Source organism: Pelobates fuscus, chromosome 9 (genome assembly GCF_036172605.1).
Source record: "Pelobates fuscus isolate aPelFus1 chromosome 9, aPelFus1.pri, whole genome shotgun sequence".
Classification (NCBI taxonomy): Eukaryota; Metazoa; Chordata; class Amphibia; order Anura; family Pelobatidae; genus Pelobates; species Pelobates fuscus.
Window position 1 is genome coordinate 21,844,846 of NC_086325.1, and position 21,021 is coordinate 21,865,866.

Consider the following 21,021-nt stretch of genomic DNA (forward strand, 5'->3'; position numbering starts at 1 on the left):
CTGGAGGGTCAATTGATGGCACACTCCAGTTCCCAGGTGGTCCATCGTTCGGTACTTTGTTCGGTAGATTAAATCTACCGAACACCCCGGCAGAAAGGCACGAATAAACCTTTCTGCAGGTAAAATAAAAGTTTAAAGTGCAGGACCATAGTCTAAAGGGAGCAGGCGAGCAACCAGGCCCCTCCAGTGGGCAGTGGCAAGGTTGGTTCCACCACAGTGTGTGGTTGACCTTGGAGACATAAAGCGGTGTGACAGCATAGGCGGTTTAAGTAAGATGCTTGATTTGTAGGTTTGGAAAAAGAGGCAAAAAAAACAAATGAGGATGAGACCTTCGGAGAACTGGCCTGCTAGCTAGTGCCGAAGCGAAAAAAAATTCTAGAACCAAGTGACAGGTGAGGCCCTGCTAGTGCCAAGTGGTGGAGAGAGGCTCTACCTATGATTTGGGCTGAGGGAATTTTGTGGCCACTTGAACGTGGTGGCAGGGTGTCAGCCTCTCGGTGACCGTAAGAGATTCAAAACGTGTGGCCGTGACTTGGGAAGCCCTAACTGTAGCCCTAAAGAAGGGCGAGCGAGGAAGCTAACTATGATTTGGTCATGGGGCTGAACCTCTGTGTATGAGGTGGGGGTGTAGACCTTGCGGGACTGTAGTATTACTTAGGATACCTAAGGCCAGCACCTAACCCTCAATGCCAGTTCTCTAGCCTGATGGGGCTTGTCTCTTAGAATGGTGTGATATAATTTATGTAGATACTTAACCTTGAGTGTTTGTCCTCTTTCTAAAGGGAGCAGGCGAGCAACCAGGCCCCTCCAGTGGGCAGTGGCGAGGTTGGTTCTGCCACAGTGTGTGGTTGACCTTGGAGACATAAAGCGGTGTGACAGCATAGGCGGTTTAAGTAAGATGCTTGATTTGTAGGTTTGGAGAAAGAGGCAAAAAAACAAACATATTGTAACTGCAAAAGTCTTGATTCAAGCAAACTCTAATTGTGATGTTTACAATATACAAGGCCCTGGCGTGAGTGATGGAGTAGTCGTGAAACTGAGTGAAGCGTGCACACCTGTACGTGGTGAAATTGTGTGCTTAGTCCAAGATTAGCTCATGGAATGATGATGTCTTGGATGGTATGTAGTGGATCGTAGGGAGTGCTTGAGAGAAAACCTTAAATTGAGAGCGTGCAAAGTGTCAGCAGTTGTGTAGTGGACACCAGGAATAAAAATGTAGACTAGAAAGAACTGAGGGGTTGCTACCTGCGTTGGATAAGTCTGACTTGCTCAACCAAGCCTTACTACTTGCTGAAGTAATAGCTTGTATGGCATGGTCGATTTGCGTAGTGCAGTGAGAACTCCTTAATGGGAATGAGGAGTTTTGATGCTGGGAATGGAAGTAGAGTGCGGTGTGGAAGGGGACTATGATCAGACGTATAAAAGGGGTTGTGAATGGCTACCTCGATGGGAATGGTACGCCAAGATGAATAGTGTGAGGACCGGAAAAGAGGCGATCGTGAAACCAGCGTATGACTGCTGTGGACAGAAGGTGGTCCACCGTAAGAGGGTCAATAGATGTAGATAATAGGTTGGGCATATGAGTGTACCTGTGGGAATGGCGATAAGGCCCGTGTGATTGGAACAGAGTGGGCCGGTGAGACGTATGGAGTAGTGATAGTGGATGGTGGGGGAACGGGGAGGGAAATGAGGGGTAAGTCAGACTGTATGACCGAGATCGCCAGGTGAGGGCCTGCCGGGCTTAATGAGACACCTGGTGTGGCTATAGCCAATTCCACTTATCAGCCTGTTGATCATTTGGAGGCTGGCCGGGATAGCGACCGAGGTCTCCTGATTGGAATCTGAGGAGTTAGCTGATGGCCCTTGTGAACTAGAGCCGGGCCTGGAGACCTTGGCCTGAGCCGCCGTGAGCCTGTGTAGTCCTGCCTTACTGGTAGTGGCTGGAGATGGGATACCCCTGTGACTGAGCTCTGCTGACATTTTTGGAATGTACAAGTATCCCAGGTAACTGAGGGTAGAAGGGGTGAGGGATTCCTTTGGAGACCCAGGCCTGACTGGCGGGCTGGGTATTTCGTCTAACAGCAGACCGATTATTGGGATGGATTCTGAAAAAGAAATAATAATTTGGATAAGTTATGTGTCTTAGAGGTGTTGGGATGGATTCTGAAAAAGAAATAATAATTTGGATAAGTTATGTGTCTTAGAGGTGTGGATGAGACCTTCGGAGAACTGGCCTGCTAGCTAGTGCCGAAGCGAAAAAAAAATCTAGAACCAAGTGACAGGTGAGGCCCTGCTAGTGCCAAGTGGTGTAGAGAGGCTCTACCTATGATTTGGGCTGAGGGAATTTTGTGGCCACTTGAACGTGGTGGCAGGGTGTCAGCCTCTCGGTGACCGTAAGAGATTCAAAACGTGTGGCCGTGACTTGGGAAGCCCTAACTGTAGCCCTAAAGAAGGGCGAGCGAGGAAGCTAACTATGATTTGGTCATGGGGCTGAACCTCTGTGTATGAGGTGGGGGTGTAGACCTCGCGGGACCGTAGTATTACTTAGGATAGCTAAGGCCAGCACCTAACCCTCAATGCCAGTTCTCTAGCCTGATGGGGCTTGTCTCTTAGAATGGTGTGATATAATTTATGTAGATACTTCACCTTGAGTGTTTCTCCTCTTTCTTTGGGCAATGCACAGGAAGATTACAATATAGTCTTGCTTCTGCAGGGAACGGGAAACCTTAGGGGAAAAAGATGCTAGTGGGCCAGTGCCACTAGAGGCGTGCCACTAGTATAATGAGTGAAAAAATGTTGAACGTATGGGTAGGTGTGTATCAGAGATACTGTAACGTAAGAACTTGGGACAAGCCCCTGGGTTCCCACAAATGTGAATATTTTTGAATGAAAAAAAGGCGAAGTGAGGCCTTAAGAAGAAACGTAAACATAGTGAGTAGGATTACCAATACCTGATCCTGTAATGCAGGGAACCAGGTAGCCTGTATGTTGTCGATGGCATAGGACTTGGCGAGCTGCTGTAATGACGCAGGTCTAAGTAATGATATGTAGAACTGAATGACAAAAACATGTACCGTTAAATATGGTAGTAATACGGTGGATTATGATAATGAGATTGTTGTTGACATTTGTGAGGAATCTTAGACCAGGTACGTTTTGAAGTTTAGAACCCACTTTGGGAGGTGGGGGGCTGTATGAGACCGTGGAGGCTGAATGAGGCCTCAAGGGAAAACGTAAAATGGTAAACCTTCTTACCTGTTACCGAAATGCGGGATACTAGGAACCTCTTCTTGGAGCTTTGCTTGAAGAAAAGTATAAGTAGAAGCAAGGTGGTGTTGGTTTGTGTGATTGATGTTATAATCGCAGTGAGGAAACACAGATCTGGCCCTTTGAAGTTTAGAACCCACTTTGGGAGGTGGGGAAGCTGAATGAGGCCATGGAGGTTGAATAAGGCCTCAAGGGAAAAGAGAACTGGTAAACCTTCTTACCTGATACAGTAAAAAAAAAAACTAAAAAAATATGCAGACTAAGTGTAAGGAACCAGTATATAAGGACTTTTAAGGAACAGAGGTTTTTTTAAATCGTGCTAATGGTCTGTAATGAGCCTGGTGAAAAAGGACCGTAAGGCTTAACCTATGAGCGTAGAAGACTAATACATAAAGGAAAGTACAATAGACTAAGTCTCAGCAGGGTATGATAATGCCTGAAGGTGTACTTTATAACTTATAAGAGAAAGTGGATAAACTGTGCCTTTAAGAAGATTTACCCTGTAAAAGATAGGTGTCCCATAATTATGTGACCATAGCGGAAAATTAGAAACACATATTATTTAACCAGTGGTGACTTTAAGAGCCATATAATAAAAACACATAAATACATATAGGATAAACAATGCGAGTGCTTAGATACGTGAAAGCATAACTATGTACTATAACAGTAGATTAGTGAATTTAAACACTGTAGCCTCTTGTGTTCGGTAAACAAATGAACAGGAGAACTGTAACGAGAAAGAACTCCTGCGTTCGGCTAAATGGAGCATACAAAACAGATTTTTAAACGAAAGCCAATTGTACCTGTGGTCGGATGAACGAACAAACAAACGAACGGATTAAATAGTCGAATGTAAGTTCGTTTAGTGCGGTCGGTAGTTAGCTTATACAAAAATAAACGAGAGGAGTGTGTACTCTGCAGTCGGCTGTTAGCCGCACGAACGCAGAAGTACGCGAATGGTGTAAAATCACGAATGGGTAAGTAATAAAGGGAGCCTAACCCCGTGTTTTTAGGCCCAAACGTGGGAAATAGCCGAACGCCATTTCCCACGTTTATGCTTAAGTGGACGTGCCGGTCTCGTGACCGGATGCCGGGTAGCAAGTGGCGGAGTCAGGTAGAAGCTGGTGGACGGGCACGGAAGACGGAGGCAGGAGCTGCTGGCGACGGACTGCTTACTGGAGACAGCTTGAGACAGGACTTGGCGGGAACGACGAACCGGTGCAGGTAACTATGGAGATGACAAACAGCTTGCACGACAAAGGTAAGTAGGGGGTTGGGTTTATATAGGATCATAAATCCTCCCACAAATTCAGGCAAAATGGCCTTCCAACATATAAGTAAAAATAAAGAACATTTTAAAAAAATTAAAAAAAACGCTAACTTTGGCCAGCATTTGTGCCAAAAGACTGGAAATACCCCATTTTGAATACCCTGGGTTATTTACATTTGAAAATGGTATGCCATGATGGGGATATTTCACATTACTGGGCTACCATATGGTCTCAAAAGGCAACACAGACCCAGCAAACCAATCTGGCAAACTGAATTGGGCAAGCCCTATATTGACCCTGTAACTTCCAAAACACCATAAAACCTGTACATGGGTTGTATTTTTATACTCGGGAGACAAATATGAGCGTTTACAACAGTAAAACATATCATGACGATGAAATCACCAGTAAAAGTGCAGTTTTTGTGTAAAAAAAAATGCAAAAAACTAATAAAAACGCAAGCTTTGGTCGCTACTACAAAAGACTGGACGTACCCCATGTTGAATACCGTGGGTTGTCTACTTTTACAAATGGTATGCCATGATGGGGTTAATTTTCATTCCAGGGCTGCTATATGGTCTCACAGGCAACATAGGCCCAGCAAACCAGTCTGGCAAATTTCAATGTGCAAACATGGAAAAGGGGAAAGCCCTACATTTGACCCCTGTAAGTTGGCAAAAACCCATAAAACCTGTACATTGGGGGCACTGTTGTACTCGGGAGATGTTGCTGAACACATATTGGGGTGTTCTTTGGCAGTAACACATAACAGGAACTGAGAATACAATGTGAGAGAAAAATAACAAAAAAATAACTACCCAAATGTTTGACAAAGACTGGTGGTAGAATTAGTGCATGGAAAGTGTTAAAATACCACCATTTGAAATACCCTAGGGTGCTTACTTTTCAAAAATATATGGTTTGATGCGGGTAAATTACATTGGCCGGTCTCAGAAATGTCCTAAATAGGACATGGGTGCATGATGACCAGTTGTGAAAATTCCAAGTTGGAAAACTGGAATACGCACCCTCCAAATAATATCTTTTAGCCCCCAAAGAACCCGTTTTGTTTTCTTTTAAAAAATATACACATGTGAAGGGTTATTCAGGGATTCCTGAGAGATATCAGTGTTAGTAACTTGCGTTAATTTTGAAAAAAAATTGGTTTTGAAATAGCAAAGTGCTACTTGTACTTATAGCCCTATAACTTTCCCCAAAAAAGTTAAGAACATGTTAACATTGGGCGTTTCTAAACTCAGGACAAAATTTTGAAACTATTTAGCATGGGTGTTTTTTGACAGTTGTAGATGCGTAACAGATTTGGGGGGTCAAAGTTCGAAAAAGTGTGTGTATTTGTTTCAGTTTGTTCATCATATTTTATAATTAGTTTTATAGTAAATTATATGATATGATTAAAATTATGGTATCTTTAGAAAGAGAAAAACGGTATATAATATGTGTGGGTACAGTAAATGAGTAAGGGGAAAATTTACAGCTAAACACAAACACTGCAGAAATGTAAAAAGAGCCCTGGTCCTTAACGGTAAGAAAATTGAAAAACTGTCTGGTCACTAAGGGGTTAAAGGGAAACTATAGTGATAGGAATGCAATGTTGCCACCAACGGTAGACAGCCACTAGAGGAGGAGTTAACCCTGAGAGCTAATTATATTCTCGATAACTGCAGTTAAACTGACAGGTACACTGCACCCAGACTACTTCAATGAGCTGAGGTGGTCTGGGTGACTATAGAGTACCTTTAAGGGGTTACGGGGTTAAACAATAAGAAAGGAGGAATACAACACCAGATCCAGTGTGGACAACAATGACACATTAACTGCATTAAAGGGAACATATAGTCTTGATATCGCTTCACAATTCATCCCCCATCCCTGCTTGTACTCCTATACACAACACCGTGCCCCGCCCCATCTTTCCTGTGTAGCTTCTACTCATACCATGCCCCTCTTCCCTTATCTAGCCTCTCCTTCTAAATTTTTACAATACCCGCCCCACCTACCCCGTATAGCACCCGCATACCCCACCCACCTCTGATGTGTAGCTCCTCCCTTTACCTTGCACTGTCTGTATTAAGCTCCTCCCCCATTCCCCACCCACCTCCCTTGTGTAACCCCTCCTTCATACACACCCCAACTACCCCATACCAAGCACCCACCTTTCCTGTCCAGTTCTTCCTTGCCGTACTGTAATACTTTTTTCAGCCATTCGATGCACAGAGTCTCCAGGATCCTCTTGTCTCTCTCCCCTTGTCTCTCATCCGGGCTGTTCAGTTTCTGTGCTATTATCTGAGCCCAGTCTGAGAGCGGATCATAAACACCGTGCTTCATATCCAGAGCCAGGAAATCCTTCCCGTCAAAACCGAACTTATTGTATCCCGTGATATTGCCATCATCCCTCAGCTCACAGCCAGTCATCTGTTGGATAGAGTGAAAACCTGCAAACAGAACAAATACAGAGTGTGAGTGATACCGGGAGTGAGAGTGACAGACACTGAGTGTGAGGGATACCGGGAGTGAGAGTGACAGACACTGAGTGTGAGGGATACCGGGAGTGAGAGTAACAGACACTGAGTGTGAGGGATACCGGGAGTGAGCGTGACAGACATTGAGTGTGAGTGATACCGGGAGTGAGAGTGACAGACACTGAGTGTGAGGGGTACCGGTAGTGACAGTGACAGACACTGAGTGTGAGAGATACCGGGAGTGAGAGACACTGAGTGTGACTGATACCGAGAGGGAGAGTGACAGACACTGAGTGTGAGAGATACCGGGAGTGAGAGTAACAGACACTGAGTGTGAGGGATACCGGGAGTGAGAGTGACAGACACTGAGTGTGAGGGATACCGGGAGTGAGAGTAACAGACACTGAGTGTGAGGGATACCGGGAGTGAGAGTGACAGACACTGAGTGTGAGGGATACCGGGAGTAAGAGTGACAGACACCCAGATACCCTGTTAATCTGGATGGTAAAGGGGAGAAATGTGGCGGAACCAGACTCGCAACTGTCCACTGGAAGAGACTGGTTGCTCGCCTGCTCCCTTTAGACTATGGCCCGGCATTTAAAACCTTTTATTTTCCCTGCAGAAAGGCGTATTCGTGCCTTTCTGCCGGGGTGTTCGGTAGATTCAATCTATCGAACAAAGTACCGAACGATTGACCACCTGGGAACTGGAGTGTGCCGTCAATTGACTGCCCAGAAGCTGCGGTTAACCGCAGCTTAATTGACGAATGCTGGGTGGCCTTTGTTTGTTTGCCGAAACACGTGGTAGCGGCCATTTTAACTCCCGAACGGCCAGCGGTGTTCAGCGCCCAAACTATGGAACTGAAAACGGACACTTATTTGCGCAAACACCGCTGAGCCGCCAGCCTCCTTACCTCTGCATTCGGTAGTGGAACCGAATGACTGTTTATTCAGTAGTTTAACCGTATGAACAGCATCACCCCAGATAGCCATGCCATGGAGCCTATTCGTGTAACGAAAGACTAGGGGAAAGACTTTGGCTCCATGGCGATTGAACTGTATGTATGTGATCTGAGCGCCATTCGGTAATAATGTGCGCTCAGGTCTAAGCTATCTGGGGATATGTAGAATGTGTATGTTTTATGTGATAAATGTAACCGTATGTAATTTTATGTCTTTTTACTGAAAATGTGTGTAATGGAGTTTTGCCTCTGTCCTTGGAGATAATTGGATTACTTCCCAATTATCTCCAGGCCAGAGAGGAGGGATTGTGATGCATTGTGGGATTGTTGAAATGTGTAAGTCTGTGATTGGTCCTTTTACCCTTTGTGTCCCAGTCTTCCATCTGGTCCCCTAGGGGAGTGTCCACCAGGTGGGAGACCTGCATAAAAGCCGGGCAGGTAGCCCCAGTAAACCAGATTCTGCTTGACCCTCAAAACGAAGTGTTGTCTCGTTATTGGGGGAATTGGATTGTATGCTGATTGCCAGGAGTGTAAGCTGATTGTATGCTTTTCCTGTTCGGCTGTTGCCAGTGTTCATGTGTTTCCTGTTCGGGAGTTGGAGGATTTGTGTAGTTTGCAGTTCAGGAGATTGGTGCTTGCAGTAGCTGCCTGTGCATCTGGAAAGGGGAATATCGCCTAAACGTTTTTTAACCTCTTGTGTGCACACAGTGTTTGTATATACATTGTCTGTCAGTGTGTATGTACTGCATGTCAGTGTGTATATACATTGTGTGTGTATATACTGTGTGTGTCAGTGTGTATATACATTGTGTGTGTATATACTGTGTGTTTCAGTGTGTGTCAGTGTGTATATACTGTGTGTGTCAGTGTGTATTTACTGTGTGTGTATATACTGTGTATGTCAGTGTGTATATACTGTGTGTGTATATACTTTGTGTGTCAGTGTGTATATACTGTGTGTGTATATACTGTGTGTGTCAGTGTGTAAATACGGTGTGTGTATATACTGTGTGTGTCAGTGTGTATATACTGTGTGTGTATATACTTTGTGTGTCAGTGTGTATATACTGTGTGTGTCAGTGTGTATATACTGTGTATATACTTTGTGTGTCAGTGTGTATATACTGTGTGTGTATATACTTTGTGTGTCAGTGTGTACATACTGTGTGTGTATATACTGTGTGTGTCAGTGTGTATATACGGTGTGTGTCAGTGTGTATATACTGTGTTTGTATCTCACCTGTCAGATTGTAGAGAGGCAAATACGTCTTAAATTCCTGTTTGAATACAGCTTCCCCCTCTTTGCCGATCTGTGTAATTATCACCCAGTATTCAGTTTCCAATTTCTTTACCCACGGAGCCACAGGAACGGCCCGGCCAATGTCACTGTTGTATTTTATAATCTGTATCATATTCACAAAACCTACCAATGTATATTCTGGAAGCCCAAGTCCGGAAACGGACAAAGCTGTGCCATAGAACTGAAGAGAGTGACCTGAGACAGACAAACAGACACATGTCAGAGAGAGAGAGAGTGACCTGAGACAGACAGGCACATGTCAGAGAGAGAGAGAGTGACCTGAGACAGACAGACACATGTCAGAGAGAGAGTGACCTGAGGCAGACAGACACATGTCAGAGAGAGAGAGAGACCTGAGGCAGACAGACACATGTCAGAGAGAGACCTGAGACAGACAGACACATGTCAGAGAAAGTGACCTGAGACAGACAGACACATGTCAGAGAGAGAGAGAGAGTGGCCTGAGACAGACAACCACATGTCAGAGAGAGAGTGACCTGAAACAGACAGACACATGTTAGACAGAGCGACCCAAGACAGACACATGTCAGAGTGAGTGCGACTCTGTTCACACAGTTTATAGATCAATCATACAGTCTATATATTATTCAGTCTTACACAGTCTATACATTACACAGTCTATACATTACAGTCTATATATCATTCAGTCTATACATTACAGTCTATATATTATCCAGTACATATTATACAATCTATATATCACACAGTCTATATATCATACAGTCTATATATTATCCAGTATATATTATACAATCTATATATCACACAGTCTATATATGATACAGTCTATACATTACACAGTCTATATATCATTCAGTCTATATATTATTCAGTTTTATATTATACAGTCTATATATCATACAGTCTATATATCATTCAGTCTATATATCACACAGTCTATATATTACACAGTCTATATATCATTCAGTCTATATATTACACAGTCTATATATCATACAGTCTATATATCATTCAGTCTATATATCACACAGTCTATATATTACACAGTCTATATATCATTCAGTCTATATATTATTCAGTCTCTATATTACACAGTCTATATATCATTCAGTCTATATATCACACAGTCTATATATCATACAGTCTATATATCATACAGTCTATATATTACACAGTCTATATATTATACAGTCTGTTTATGATTCCGTCTATACTCACTGCAATACACCCCAGAGACCCCAGAGATGAGCAGCAGGAGGAGGGGATCCTTCATATTGTGACTGAGTATTAATAACTGATACTGTATCTAACTCCCAGCCTGACTCAGCCTGGACTGTGCTGGGAGGTAGGAGAAGGGCAGAGAGAGAGAGAGAGAGAGAGGAGGGAAGAGGGGAGGGGGGGGGGGGAGGAGACACTGTACAGCTTCACTATCTGTCCAATGATAAAATTAATACACAGCAGATCAGGCAGAGGAGAAATAAACAGGCAGATGTAGTAAAAGTGATTTTATTTTGCACAATTTACAGCATTAGCTGAGATTGTTTATTCTGATGATCTCAGCCAAGGAGGTTGGCTGGGAGCCTGACCAAATGCCGCCCTGGCCAATCAGCATCTCCATGGGGAAAGTTCAGTGTCTCCATGCATAGTGTGGAGACGTTGAACAGTGCGCAGCACTGACTCAGGAAGAACCTCTAGTGTCGAGCTGAGGAATGGCCAGTGGAGGTGTCCCTAAACCAGAATGTAAACACTAAAATACAGTGTTTATAGCAAAATGCCTGCAGGGACTTACTATAGTGACCAGAACAACTGCATTGAGCTAAAGTTGCTAAAGGGACACTCTAGGTTGAGCTAAAGGGCCACTCTAGGCACCCAGACCACTTCAGCTCATTGAAGTGGTCTGGGTGCAATGTCCCATCTTTAAACTGCAATATTTACCTATTAGGTCTAACTCCCCCTCTAGTCACTGTCTTCCAGACAGCCACTAGAAGGACTTCCGGGTTCTTAGATGAGTTTTGGTCACCCTAAATGACGCTAGGCTGACGTCGGCAGGGGAGGAGCATTGGCGGAGCCTGACCCAGGGCCAAGGGACATCGGTTCTGGATTCAGGTAAGTGACTGAAGGGAAGGGGGGGTACAAGGGAAGGGGGCATTGTAGGAACCTATAGTGCCAGAAAAATCACTTTGTTTTCCTGGCACTATACAATCCCTTTAAGGGGTTAATAGCATCACAGAAAACAATTGCCACACAAAAGTATATATTTGTATAAAGTAGACATCATAGGTTATTTATCTAAGGGTATTTTGAAACTTATTATGTAGGCATTCAACTGCCCATGTCTGCTAAATATTAGAGTAAAATGTAATTTTTTTTCGATTTATTCCACCTTCACCCCACTAATTTGACAATTTTTATTGAGTTTTAAAAAGGCGTCAAATCGGGTTAGAAAGGATCCAGCCCTGACCCACTAGATCTGCTTGCTGGAACCAGAATTCCGTCACCGCCACCATTTTAGTTACTCCACAGGATCTGCGTACCACCAAGACTTGCTTTGGCGGGAAAGTTGTACTGTCTTCCCCAGCGGGTACAAAGATAACCCCCACTGGTCCAGATGGAAGGGGGATAAAGGTGGCAGATGGGATCCCCAAGCTATGCTGACTACAGGAGAGTGTCCCTCTCTCCAGCGCTAAGTCAGCTGGTATGCCGCCGATGGCGTGGAGCTGCGAAAAAGTGAGGTATGGCTGCTGGAGTGTTATCTCTATGTTACCCGGAGATTCCTCAAACAGGATTGCCGAGTTATGAGGAGTTTAAATCAGGTATGTTTGGAAAAACATCGAGAAAACCTTGTCGGTTTAAGAGAGCTACAGCCCTGTGCTTCCTCACAGCATGGCAGCCAAGTCCCACCCCCCTTAACCAGGCATTTTTCAAATCAGAGATTTGTCACTGTGATCAAGAGCTCAGCAAACTCTTTTGAACTAAAGGAACACTATAGTCACCTAAATTACTTTGGCTAAATAAAGCAGTTTTAGTGTATAGATCATTCCCCTGCAATTTCACTGCTCAATTCACTGTCATTTAGGAGTTAAATCACGTTGTTTCTGTTTATACAGCCCTAGCCACACCTCCCCTGGCTATGATTGATAGAGCCTGCATGAAAAAAAAAAACTGGTTTCACTTTCAAACAGATGTAATTTACCTTAAATAATTGTATCTCAATCTCTAAATTGAACTTTAATCACATACAGGAGGCTCTTGCAGGGTCTAGCAAGCTATTAACGTAGCAGGGGATAAGAACATATTAATTAAACAGAACTTGCAATAAAGAAAGCCTAAATAGGGCTCTCTTTACAGGAAGTGTTTATGTAAGGCTGTGCAAGTCACATGCAGGGAGGTGTGACTAGGGTTCATAAACAAAGGGATTTAACTCTTAAATGGCAGAGGATTGAGCAGTGAGGCTGCAGGGGCATGTGTCAGGGTACCTGTGGTCTCTACCTCCGAAAGAGGTAGAGACTTAGCTGTTCCTCCATCCAGACGGCCTGATGGCTCCCTTCCCCACGGTCTATCCGGTCATGCAAGGCCGGCCGCGAGGGAGTGACTGCCTTTTACAGCATCTAGGCAGGAAGTTGTCATCAGGACACTCCTCCGGAACGACCTGTCACTCAATTGCTGCAGGACCAATCAGGACGCCTCGGAGGCGTGGTTACTGCTCTGAACAGGGTATTTAACAGAGCTTCTTTCATTAGCTCATTGCCCTGTCGTGGTTCTAGCTTGTTCTAGTCACTCAGTGCTTGTGTATTCTATTATCCCTTTTGGTTTTGACCCGGCTTGTTTACCTTACTCTGCTTATCTCTGTTACCCTTGATTCGGCTTGTCTCTCGCTTACCTGTCTTCTGTTACCCTCGACCTCGGCTTGTCTTTGACCATTCTATACTGTACTACTTACGTTAGTCCGGCCATTCTAAGGTCCGGTATACGTATCTGGCTACTGTTTGTACTCTGCGTGTTGGATCCCTGTCCCGATCCTGACAGCATGTTCTATACACCAAAACTGCTTCATTAAGCTAAAGTTGTTCAGGTGACTATAGTGTCCCTTTAAACTATACCCACAATACAATATACCTTTGGTACTATCTTGCAAAGTTACAGTGCCATATAAGAGACCTGACTAATTACGTTTTTACAGTTAGAATTTTGATTGATAAATTTGATTTATCTATTCTGCATTTTTGGGGCATTACAGCAGTTTGATAGCTTAAATGACCCCATAAATGCATACCCCTTGTGAAAGTCGACAACACGGGGTATGTCATATGGTATATTTTGAGCTTTATTATACAGCCATTTTCGCCCCAATTTCTTTAAAAGTTTATGGTATTATTGATTGTCACAATTTTTTTACATGCACATTGCAATTTAGCGGCATAATTTGTAAACTTGATATGTTCTACTGTAATAAAAATAACTACATTTTACTTTACTACAGATCCCAAGTACAGAATGACCCCCTTTGTATACCCTCGTCAAGTTTTTTGTGAAATGTCAAATTGAAGATAGGTTTATGGGGCATTTTAGTAGGTCACATATTTAAGGACTGAGGCAATTGTTCACATTTTGATCAAAACAAAAAGTAAACAAAACCTGGAATTTGCGCTATATGTTGTTCAACCATAGATCACCTCTTTCATATTATATGCACCCACACTTATTATATATTGTAATGGACCGTTTTAGCAGACAAGGGGTTAAAATCCGCTTAGGTGATCTTCCCCTTTGTGAGACAGGCACAGCTACTGCAGAACACCAAACTCCCGAATTGAATACAAGTGAATGCACCAAACTCCCAAACTGCATACAAGGGAATAAGGTAGCACTCCAAACTCACAAACTGGAACCTCACGAATAGCTGCTAGCAGACGAACAGGAAAAGCTCCCAAGCAGCTTACACTCCTGGCAATCAGTCTCTAACAGCATACAGTGAATCCCCCCAAGAACGAGACAAGGCTCCGTGTTGAGGGTCAAGCAATGGTCTGGTTTACTCAGGGCTACCCACCCAGTATTTATGCAGGTCTCCCACCTGGTGGACACTCCCCTAGGGGACCAGATGGAAGACTGTGACAAAGGACAGACATACACCAATTACAGACATACAGAAGTAAAACATCCCCACAATGCATCTTGATCTCCTCCCTCTATCCTGGAGATAATTGGGAAGTAATCCAATTATCCCCCAGGACAGAGGCAAATCGCCATTACACATGTGGGGACACAAAAGACAGCAAAACACCTTAAAATACATAAAGACACATTTTATACATAAAACACAGACATGTCACATATCCCCAGAGAGCTGGGATCTGAGCGCACAAAACTACCGAATATCGCTCAGATCCTATTCACACAGTTCAATTGCCATGGAGCCGAAGTCTTTAATTACCTGAATAGGCTCCATGGCATAGCTATCTGGGTTAACATATTCACATAACAAAAGTACTGAATGAACATGTGTTCGGTCAAATCGGCACAAATAGGAACCAGGAGACGGACGGCTCAGCGGTGTTCGTGCAAATAAGTATCCGATTTTAGTTCCATAGAATCCTCGCCGAACACCGCTGGTCTTTCGTACGTTTAAAATGGCCGCCGCCTCGTGGTCGTCAACCGAACAAAGATGTAACGGAATGCAGTAGTATAGTCCACGATGTCCGCTGGTATCACAGGTAATCCACAGTCAGGTTAGAAAGCAAGGCAATATTCCCAATCCTCCCAATAACCGGACGAAACACAGTTTGGGAGTCAACCAACTGGCTTTATTCACAAGTTGCATATTTATACAGTTCCCCATGCAAGGGGTTTTCTTACAGAGGTTCCAGGGGTTTTATCCCAGCATGCAGTATAATTCTCCCAGCAGACCCTGCTGCACGAGAGGGATACTCCCACCAAAATGGACGATTAAGTAGATTATCCCCTCGTGCAGCAAAACCGACAATTTACATTAAAATACAGTTTTTACGTTTTATTCGGTATTTTGACCGGGCCGAACGTTCGGTAGATAGCTGGGATCTGAGCGCATCTTTTGAGAGAATACCGCTCAGCTCCCAGCTGAAATAACCGAACGCCGCACCAAATAAAGTTATATATGGAAGTTCCCCTCAATCTGTCGATTGTATTTAGGGGAACGTTCCTACCGAACACCGGACTCCCGAATGGCCTGGAAGGGCAGCGGTGTTCGTGTCGTCGAGCAGCCGTTTTCAGTTCCAGGCGCTTGACGACAAAACACCGCTGAAGAATGGCGAATCCAAGATGGCGGACCGCCGCATGGTCGGTAGTCGAACGACGGCCACCTAGGAGAGCCTCTAATTACCGATTGCAACATTGTTGCAATCGGTTAACAAGTGCCACACGCCTCTAAGTGTGTGGTCTATCAGGGAAGCCCGGATTCGTTTGACGAACAGCCCGGATAGTCGCTGTTCGTCGAACGAAGTGTTCTGCATGCTGGGAGCTTACGGCTGCCAGCATGCGAACCACCATAATACAGTATACATACAGCATAATATACACAGCACACAATACAGCCTACAGAGAACCTTCTACATTGCAGTCCAGAAGTGGCTAGGTTTGCCACAAAAGACCACCCTGGATTTGTCAATTAAGCTGCGGTTAACCGCAGCTTCAGGGAGGTAAATTGACGGCACACTCCAGCTCCCAGGTGGTCACGCATTCGTTAGTTTGTTCAGTAGATAAAATCTACCGAACACCCTGGCAGAAATGCACGAATAAGCCTTTCTGCATGGAAAATAAAGTATTTTAAAGTCTGGTCCATAGTCCAAAGGGAGCAGGTGGGCAACCAGGCTTCTCCAATGCAATGTGGCGAGATTGCTCTCGTCACATATATCATTTTGTTCAGGAGAAACATGGCTTTCATTTCATATTGATATATGAAACATAATTTAATGTGAATAAAATCTAACAAAAAGTGTGAGAAATGACTCAATGTTTTTTCTGCTTCAAGTTCTAGAAGGAAGAAGTTAGACAATTAATAATAGGCTTTTACCTTCAAGGCACAAAGAGCTGGGATTTGTTATGACAGGGATTGTAAAAACCGGCTAGTCTGCATTCATAGCTTTAAGGGGTTTTCCACTATGAGATCTATTGCAGGGGAAAATTACCTTTTAATACCTGCCGCCCACTTTTGTATCTTTTGCACAGTTACACAGTTACATAGTTACACAGTTACATAGCTGAAAAGAGACTTGTGTCCATCAAGTTCAGCCTTCCTCACATATGTTGTTGCTGTTGATCCAAAAGAAGGCAAAAAACCTAGTCTGAAGCGCTTCCAATTTTGCCACAAACTTGGAAAAAATTCCTTCTTGACCCCAAAATAGCAGTCAGATGTCTCCTTAGATCAAGCAGCAAATACCCCACTAATTGGAAATTATATCCCTGTATGTTATGTTTTTGCAAGTATTAATCCGATTGCAATTTAAACATCTGTATGGACTCTGACAAAACCACCTCTTCAGGCAGAGAATTCCATATCCTTATTGCTTTGTTGATGGTAAAATTCCCTTACCTCCCACCAGTGCTGCAGTAACTAATTTTATAGTGCAAGTGCGGTTGTTTTTTTTGTTTTTTTTTAGAAAGGAGGTTTGAAAAAAAAAAAAAAATACTTAAATGAATCTATTTTTCCCTTTTTTTCTATTTTCTATTCTACTTTTTTTCTATGTGTGCGTGTGAATCGTGCTGTGTGTGTGAGGGTTACTGTGTGTGTATGGAGGGTGCTGCGTGTGTGTGAGGGGGCAGTGTGTGTGTCTGAGGTGGAGCAGTGTGGGAGGGGCAGTGTGTGTGAAGGGTGGCAGTGTGTGTGAGGGGGCAGTGTGTGTGAGGGGGGCGTGAGGGGGCAGTGTGTGTGTGTCTGAGGAGCAGTGTGTAAAGGGTGCAGCGTGTGTGAGGGGTGCAGTGTGTGTGTGAGGGGTGCAGTGTGTGTCTTAGAGGTGATGTGTGTGTGTGTGTGTGGGTGTGGTGTTGTGTAAGTGAGGTCTCCCAGGCCCTTCCCTCCCTCTGCTGGAACTAAGTGCCAGTGTGCCGGTGAGGGTGATCTTTGACTGACTCTGCATGGGCCAGCAGGGGAGATGAAAGGAACTCCCCTGCCAGCCTTGGTCCACGGCCATCAAGGCCCACCGGGCCGTAGGTACCAGGTTGACTACCCCTGGCCTATAAATTAGAGATAGAGGGGCTCTATCTCTATTGATTGCTTCTATTTATTTTCTTTGTGAGTTTATCTATGTATTCTTTTATTTTGTGTAATTTTGTTTTTATATAGCTATTATAGCTGTAATTGTTTTTGTATATGTGTATATATATATATATATATATATATATATATATATATATAAATATAATAAAATGTAAGTTTTACTACCCTGCTATCTATCCTCTCAATTTAACCTTTGCTAATTAGGGTTACCCCCTACTATTTTCCAGTGATATATATTATTAAACACAAATACAAAAAGAGAAGTCCTGCGCTCACATCCATCACTATTGGGCCGGCAGCAATGACTACAGTACACATCAGCCCCAATATATAGTAAAAACCAAAAAAAGAAAAGAAAAAAAGTTACCTGCGCTCTCTCCTTAATCCCTATGTATATTTAAACAAATGGAGGTCATTTAGTTGCTCCAATGGCCATTGGAGGGATGCCCGCCTGCCAACGTCAAGGCAGACCCCCCTAAGTGGGTCCTAACACTGACCCTTCAGCCTGCTTCCTTGAGCTTCTGGCAAAGATATCTCTAATGAGACAGAGAGGGGTATTTTTTATATACACCCCTATATACTTATTAACCCTTAATAGGGAACAAATGGGTTGGGCGGCAGCATTGTAACAAGGCTGTGTGATACAAAGTATATATTATTAGGCTACTAACTTCTTTCTTCTAGTTATTTATCTTAGGTTTCAATACCATTTCTTTGTAGCACACCATACTTTGTAAATACAGCAATTTTATATTGCTCCTTATAGTGCCATATCTAATTGACTGAATTGTGAGAAAAGACCCTGGATTTAGGGGGTGGAGCATAGACATGGCATAAAACGCCACACTGTGCGCTCCGTAAGCTGGAAGGCATGCGGTAGAGATACAATGGAAAAACGCCAAATCTGTTTTCCTACTATTTTCCCAGAAGACAGCAAAACAACTGTGGAGACTATCGCAAGCAAACGACCCTGGTGGGAGATGAAGAAATCAGCAGGGCCAGAGACACATGGTGAGAGAAAAATCATGAGGTTCTGCTTCAACCAGCCTAAACTGAATGGAATTATTAAACACCAGTTCTAAATAGGCATGTGCAATTTGTTAAGTCCCGAATGCCAATTCGGACAAATTTCGGACAATTCGGACATCCGTATGTCCGAATAGCTGAATTGACAAATTTCTGAAGTTCCGAAGTGCTGAAGTTGCCGAAGTTCCGAAGTGTCAAAGTGCCGAAGTGCCAAAGCTCTGAAGCACAGAATTGCTGAAGTACTAATATACCCAGTGGAAGAATTAAGAATGTTACACTGTACACCAGTTTAAATAAAAAATATGCAAACATAGCCAGGATTCAGCTTTAAGCATTTGCAACACTTACAAAAATCAAGTAACACATTCATATAAAATGTAAATTACTTAGCCAGTCAATGGATGGGAATGAGTAAGTAGATAACTCCCTTATTCCTATGGAATTAGGGAGCTAACTGCCAAAAGGCTGAAAGACCTAAATTGGTCTTTCAGCCAAATTTACAAATACTAAGTAAAAATTACTTAGTAAAATAAGTCTCAAGAAGTGGAGCGATATTAAGGTGATAAGCCCCTTCCCACATGTATCCAAAAATAAAAGAGTATACTTATACTTCTCAGTAGATGGCTTTCACATACTGGGAGTCGGTCAGATGAAATGCCGATGTGTGGAGACCGGATAGCAGATAGTTCAGTGGTATAAAGTCTGCCGTTTGTATTTGCCGGCTCCCGCTATGGCTCCGCCTACCTTGTCTGCGTGCTCACGTCAATTCGTCTACGTGTTTCGACGTTCTCTGACGGCTTCGTCAGGACGTAATGAAGCTAGAGTGCGTTCTACCGTCACAGTCTCTTATAGGGCAAATGCCCGTTCATGATTGGTGCATTTTTTTCTTCACAATTTACATATGGATATAACGTTCGAATGGTTAACAAGCAACACATTAAAATTGGCTTATTCAATCTCTAAGTAGTATTTCCTATATCACAACAGCGGAAAGACCCACAGCACATTTTTGATAAAAATATATATATATTTTTTTTTTTTTACCACATTTGTGTCATAATCATTAAAAAGGTTATTCTTCAATCGGTCATGATCAGTTCACATAAACTACTATTAACTATTTCACATATTATGGAGATGTGATGTTCATTAGAACATACTTAAAATACATATTGTATTAGAGACCTGGTTATTAGAGGACAAAAGAGAAATAAATAAATGTCAGTAACAATCTTGCCTTTAGACACATAAAATTGAAGATTATATTAGCTTTAGTGTACTAATAATCTTAATTTTAGTAATGACAGGAGGCGAATATTTCCATATCTTTCTTTACTGAAAACTCCAGCAGCATAGAAACATAACAACCAATCAGAAAAAAGTTATGATGCCCATAAGAGGCCCTGTCTATGACATCACTTCCTCTTTCTTTGAAGCAAAACAACAAATAACAACTATAAAACATAATCATATTAAACGCCAACAGTTCAATAACATAAGAGAATATCCAACTCCAGTAGTTCCGTGATGTAGAGGTATGGAAGGTGAATCTTTGTCTTGTTGAGAAGGCGTTCACACTGCAAGAAAAGAAAAAGGTGAAAGGTCTTTGGCGTGATACATTGTCCGCATACAATAAACATTAAGAATCTGACATAACAATGGATGCCTGAATGGGTAATAAATCAATATATAATTCTAAATTAATGTTATTTAATAAATATATACACAACATATTCCAAGATACATGTCTAATTATTCACCCTATACAATCCTCTCAAGATAAATGTCTAAGTATTAAACATACAACCATATATCGCACGTGTCTTTCTGAACATAAAAGACGTATTCTGTTCAACTTGAGTAAGACATGGGAGGGATCCTATAGGGCGGGAAATATTCGCCTCCTGTCATTACTAAAATTAAGATTATTAGTACACTAAAGCTAATATAATCTTACATTTTACCACATGACAGGAGGCTTCATATTTGCATTTTTAAAGCTTTGAATTGACTAATGTGAAGGAAGCATGAGATGTTTGACGAAAGTAAAACGTCCTAAATGTACTCTCTCGTGTCCAATCCGCGCAGCGCATAATGACGGTTAGGGAGGCGCCTTCCGTTAAGGCTTGGGAGGCTGCCGCCCCTCTGACCGAGTGTGCTCCGAAGCAAGGTTCAATGCCCGCTAACGATAATAGCCAGCGGACCCATCTAGCCAGTGTTGTCATAGACACCGGTCTGTGAGGCCTTACGTAAGAAATCAGGAGTTGACCCGTCAAATTAGTTCGAAGGGGAGCTGTGATTTCTGTATACCTCATTAGTGTCCTGACAACACATAGTTTTGGGTCTGACCCAAAATACGGGTATGACACTGAAGATTAATCTGACTCAGTTTGTCTCGATATGGAAAAGGTAACTCCTTCCGGTGTGAGAGAGAAACCGTCCACATCGAACGCTCTAACGTCTGCCACTCGTTGAGGCATAAC

At 43.1% G+C, this 21,021-nt stretch overlaps 1 protein-coding gene across 1 annotated transcript in view; it reads right to left on the minus strand.

The window, feature by feature from the left end:
* The window catches only part of LOC134572487 (class I histocompatibility antigen, F10 alpha chain-like), a 34,880-nt gene extending 24,299 nt beyond the window's left edge, over positions 1 to 10,581 (minus strand). The window contains exons 1-3 of the mRNA XM_063431477.1: positions 10,483 to 10,581; positions 9,223 to 9,477; positions 6,716 to 6,994 (exon numbers count right to left, since the gene is read on the minus strand). Coding sequence (XP_063287547.1) covers positions 6,716 to 6,994; positions 9,223 to 9,477; positions 10,483 to 10,537 — 589 coding nt within the window. The 5' untranslated portion in view covers positions 10,538 to 10,581. The remainder of the gene's footprint in view (positions 1 to 6,715; positions 6,995 to 9,222; positions 9,478 to 10,482) is intronic.
* Between the last annotated feature and the right edge of the window lie 10,440 nt (positions 10,582 to 21,021).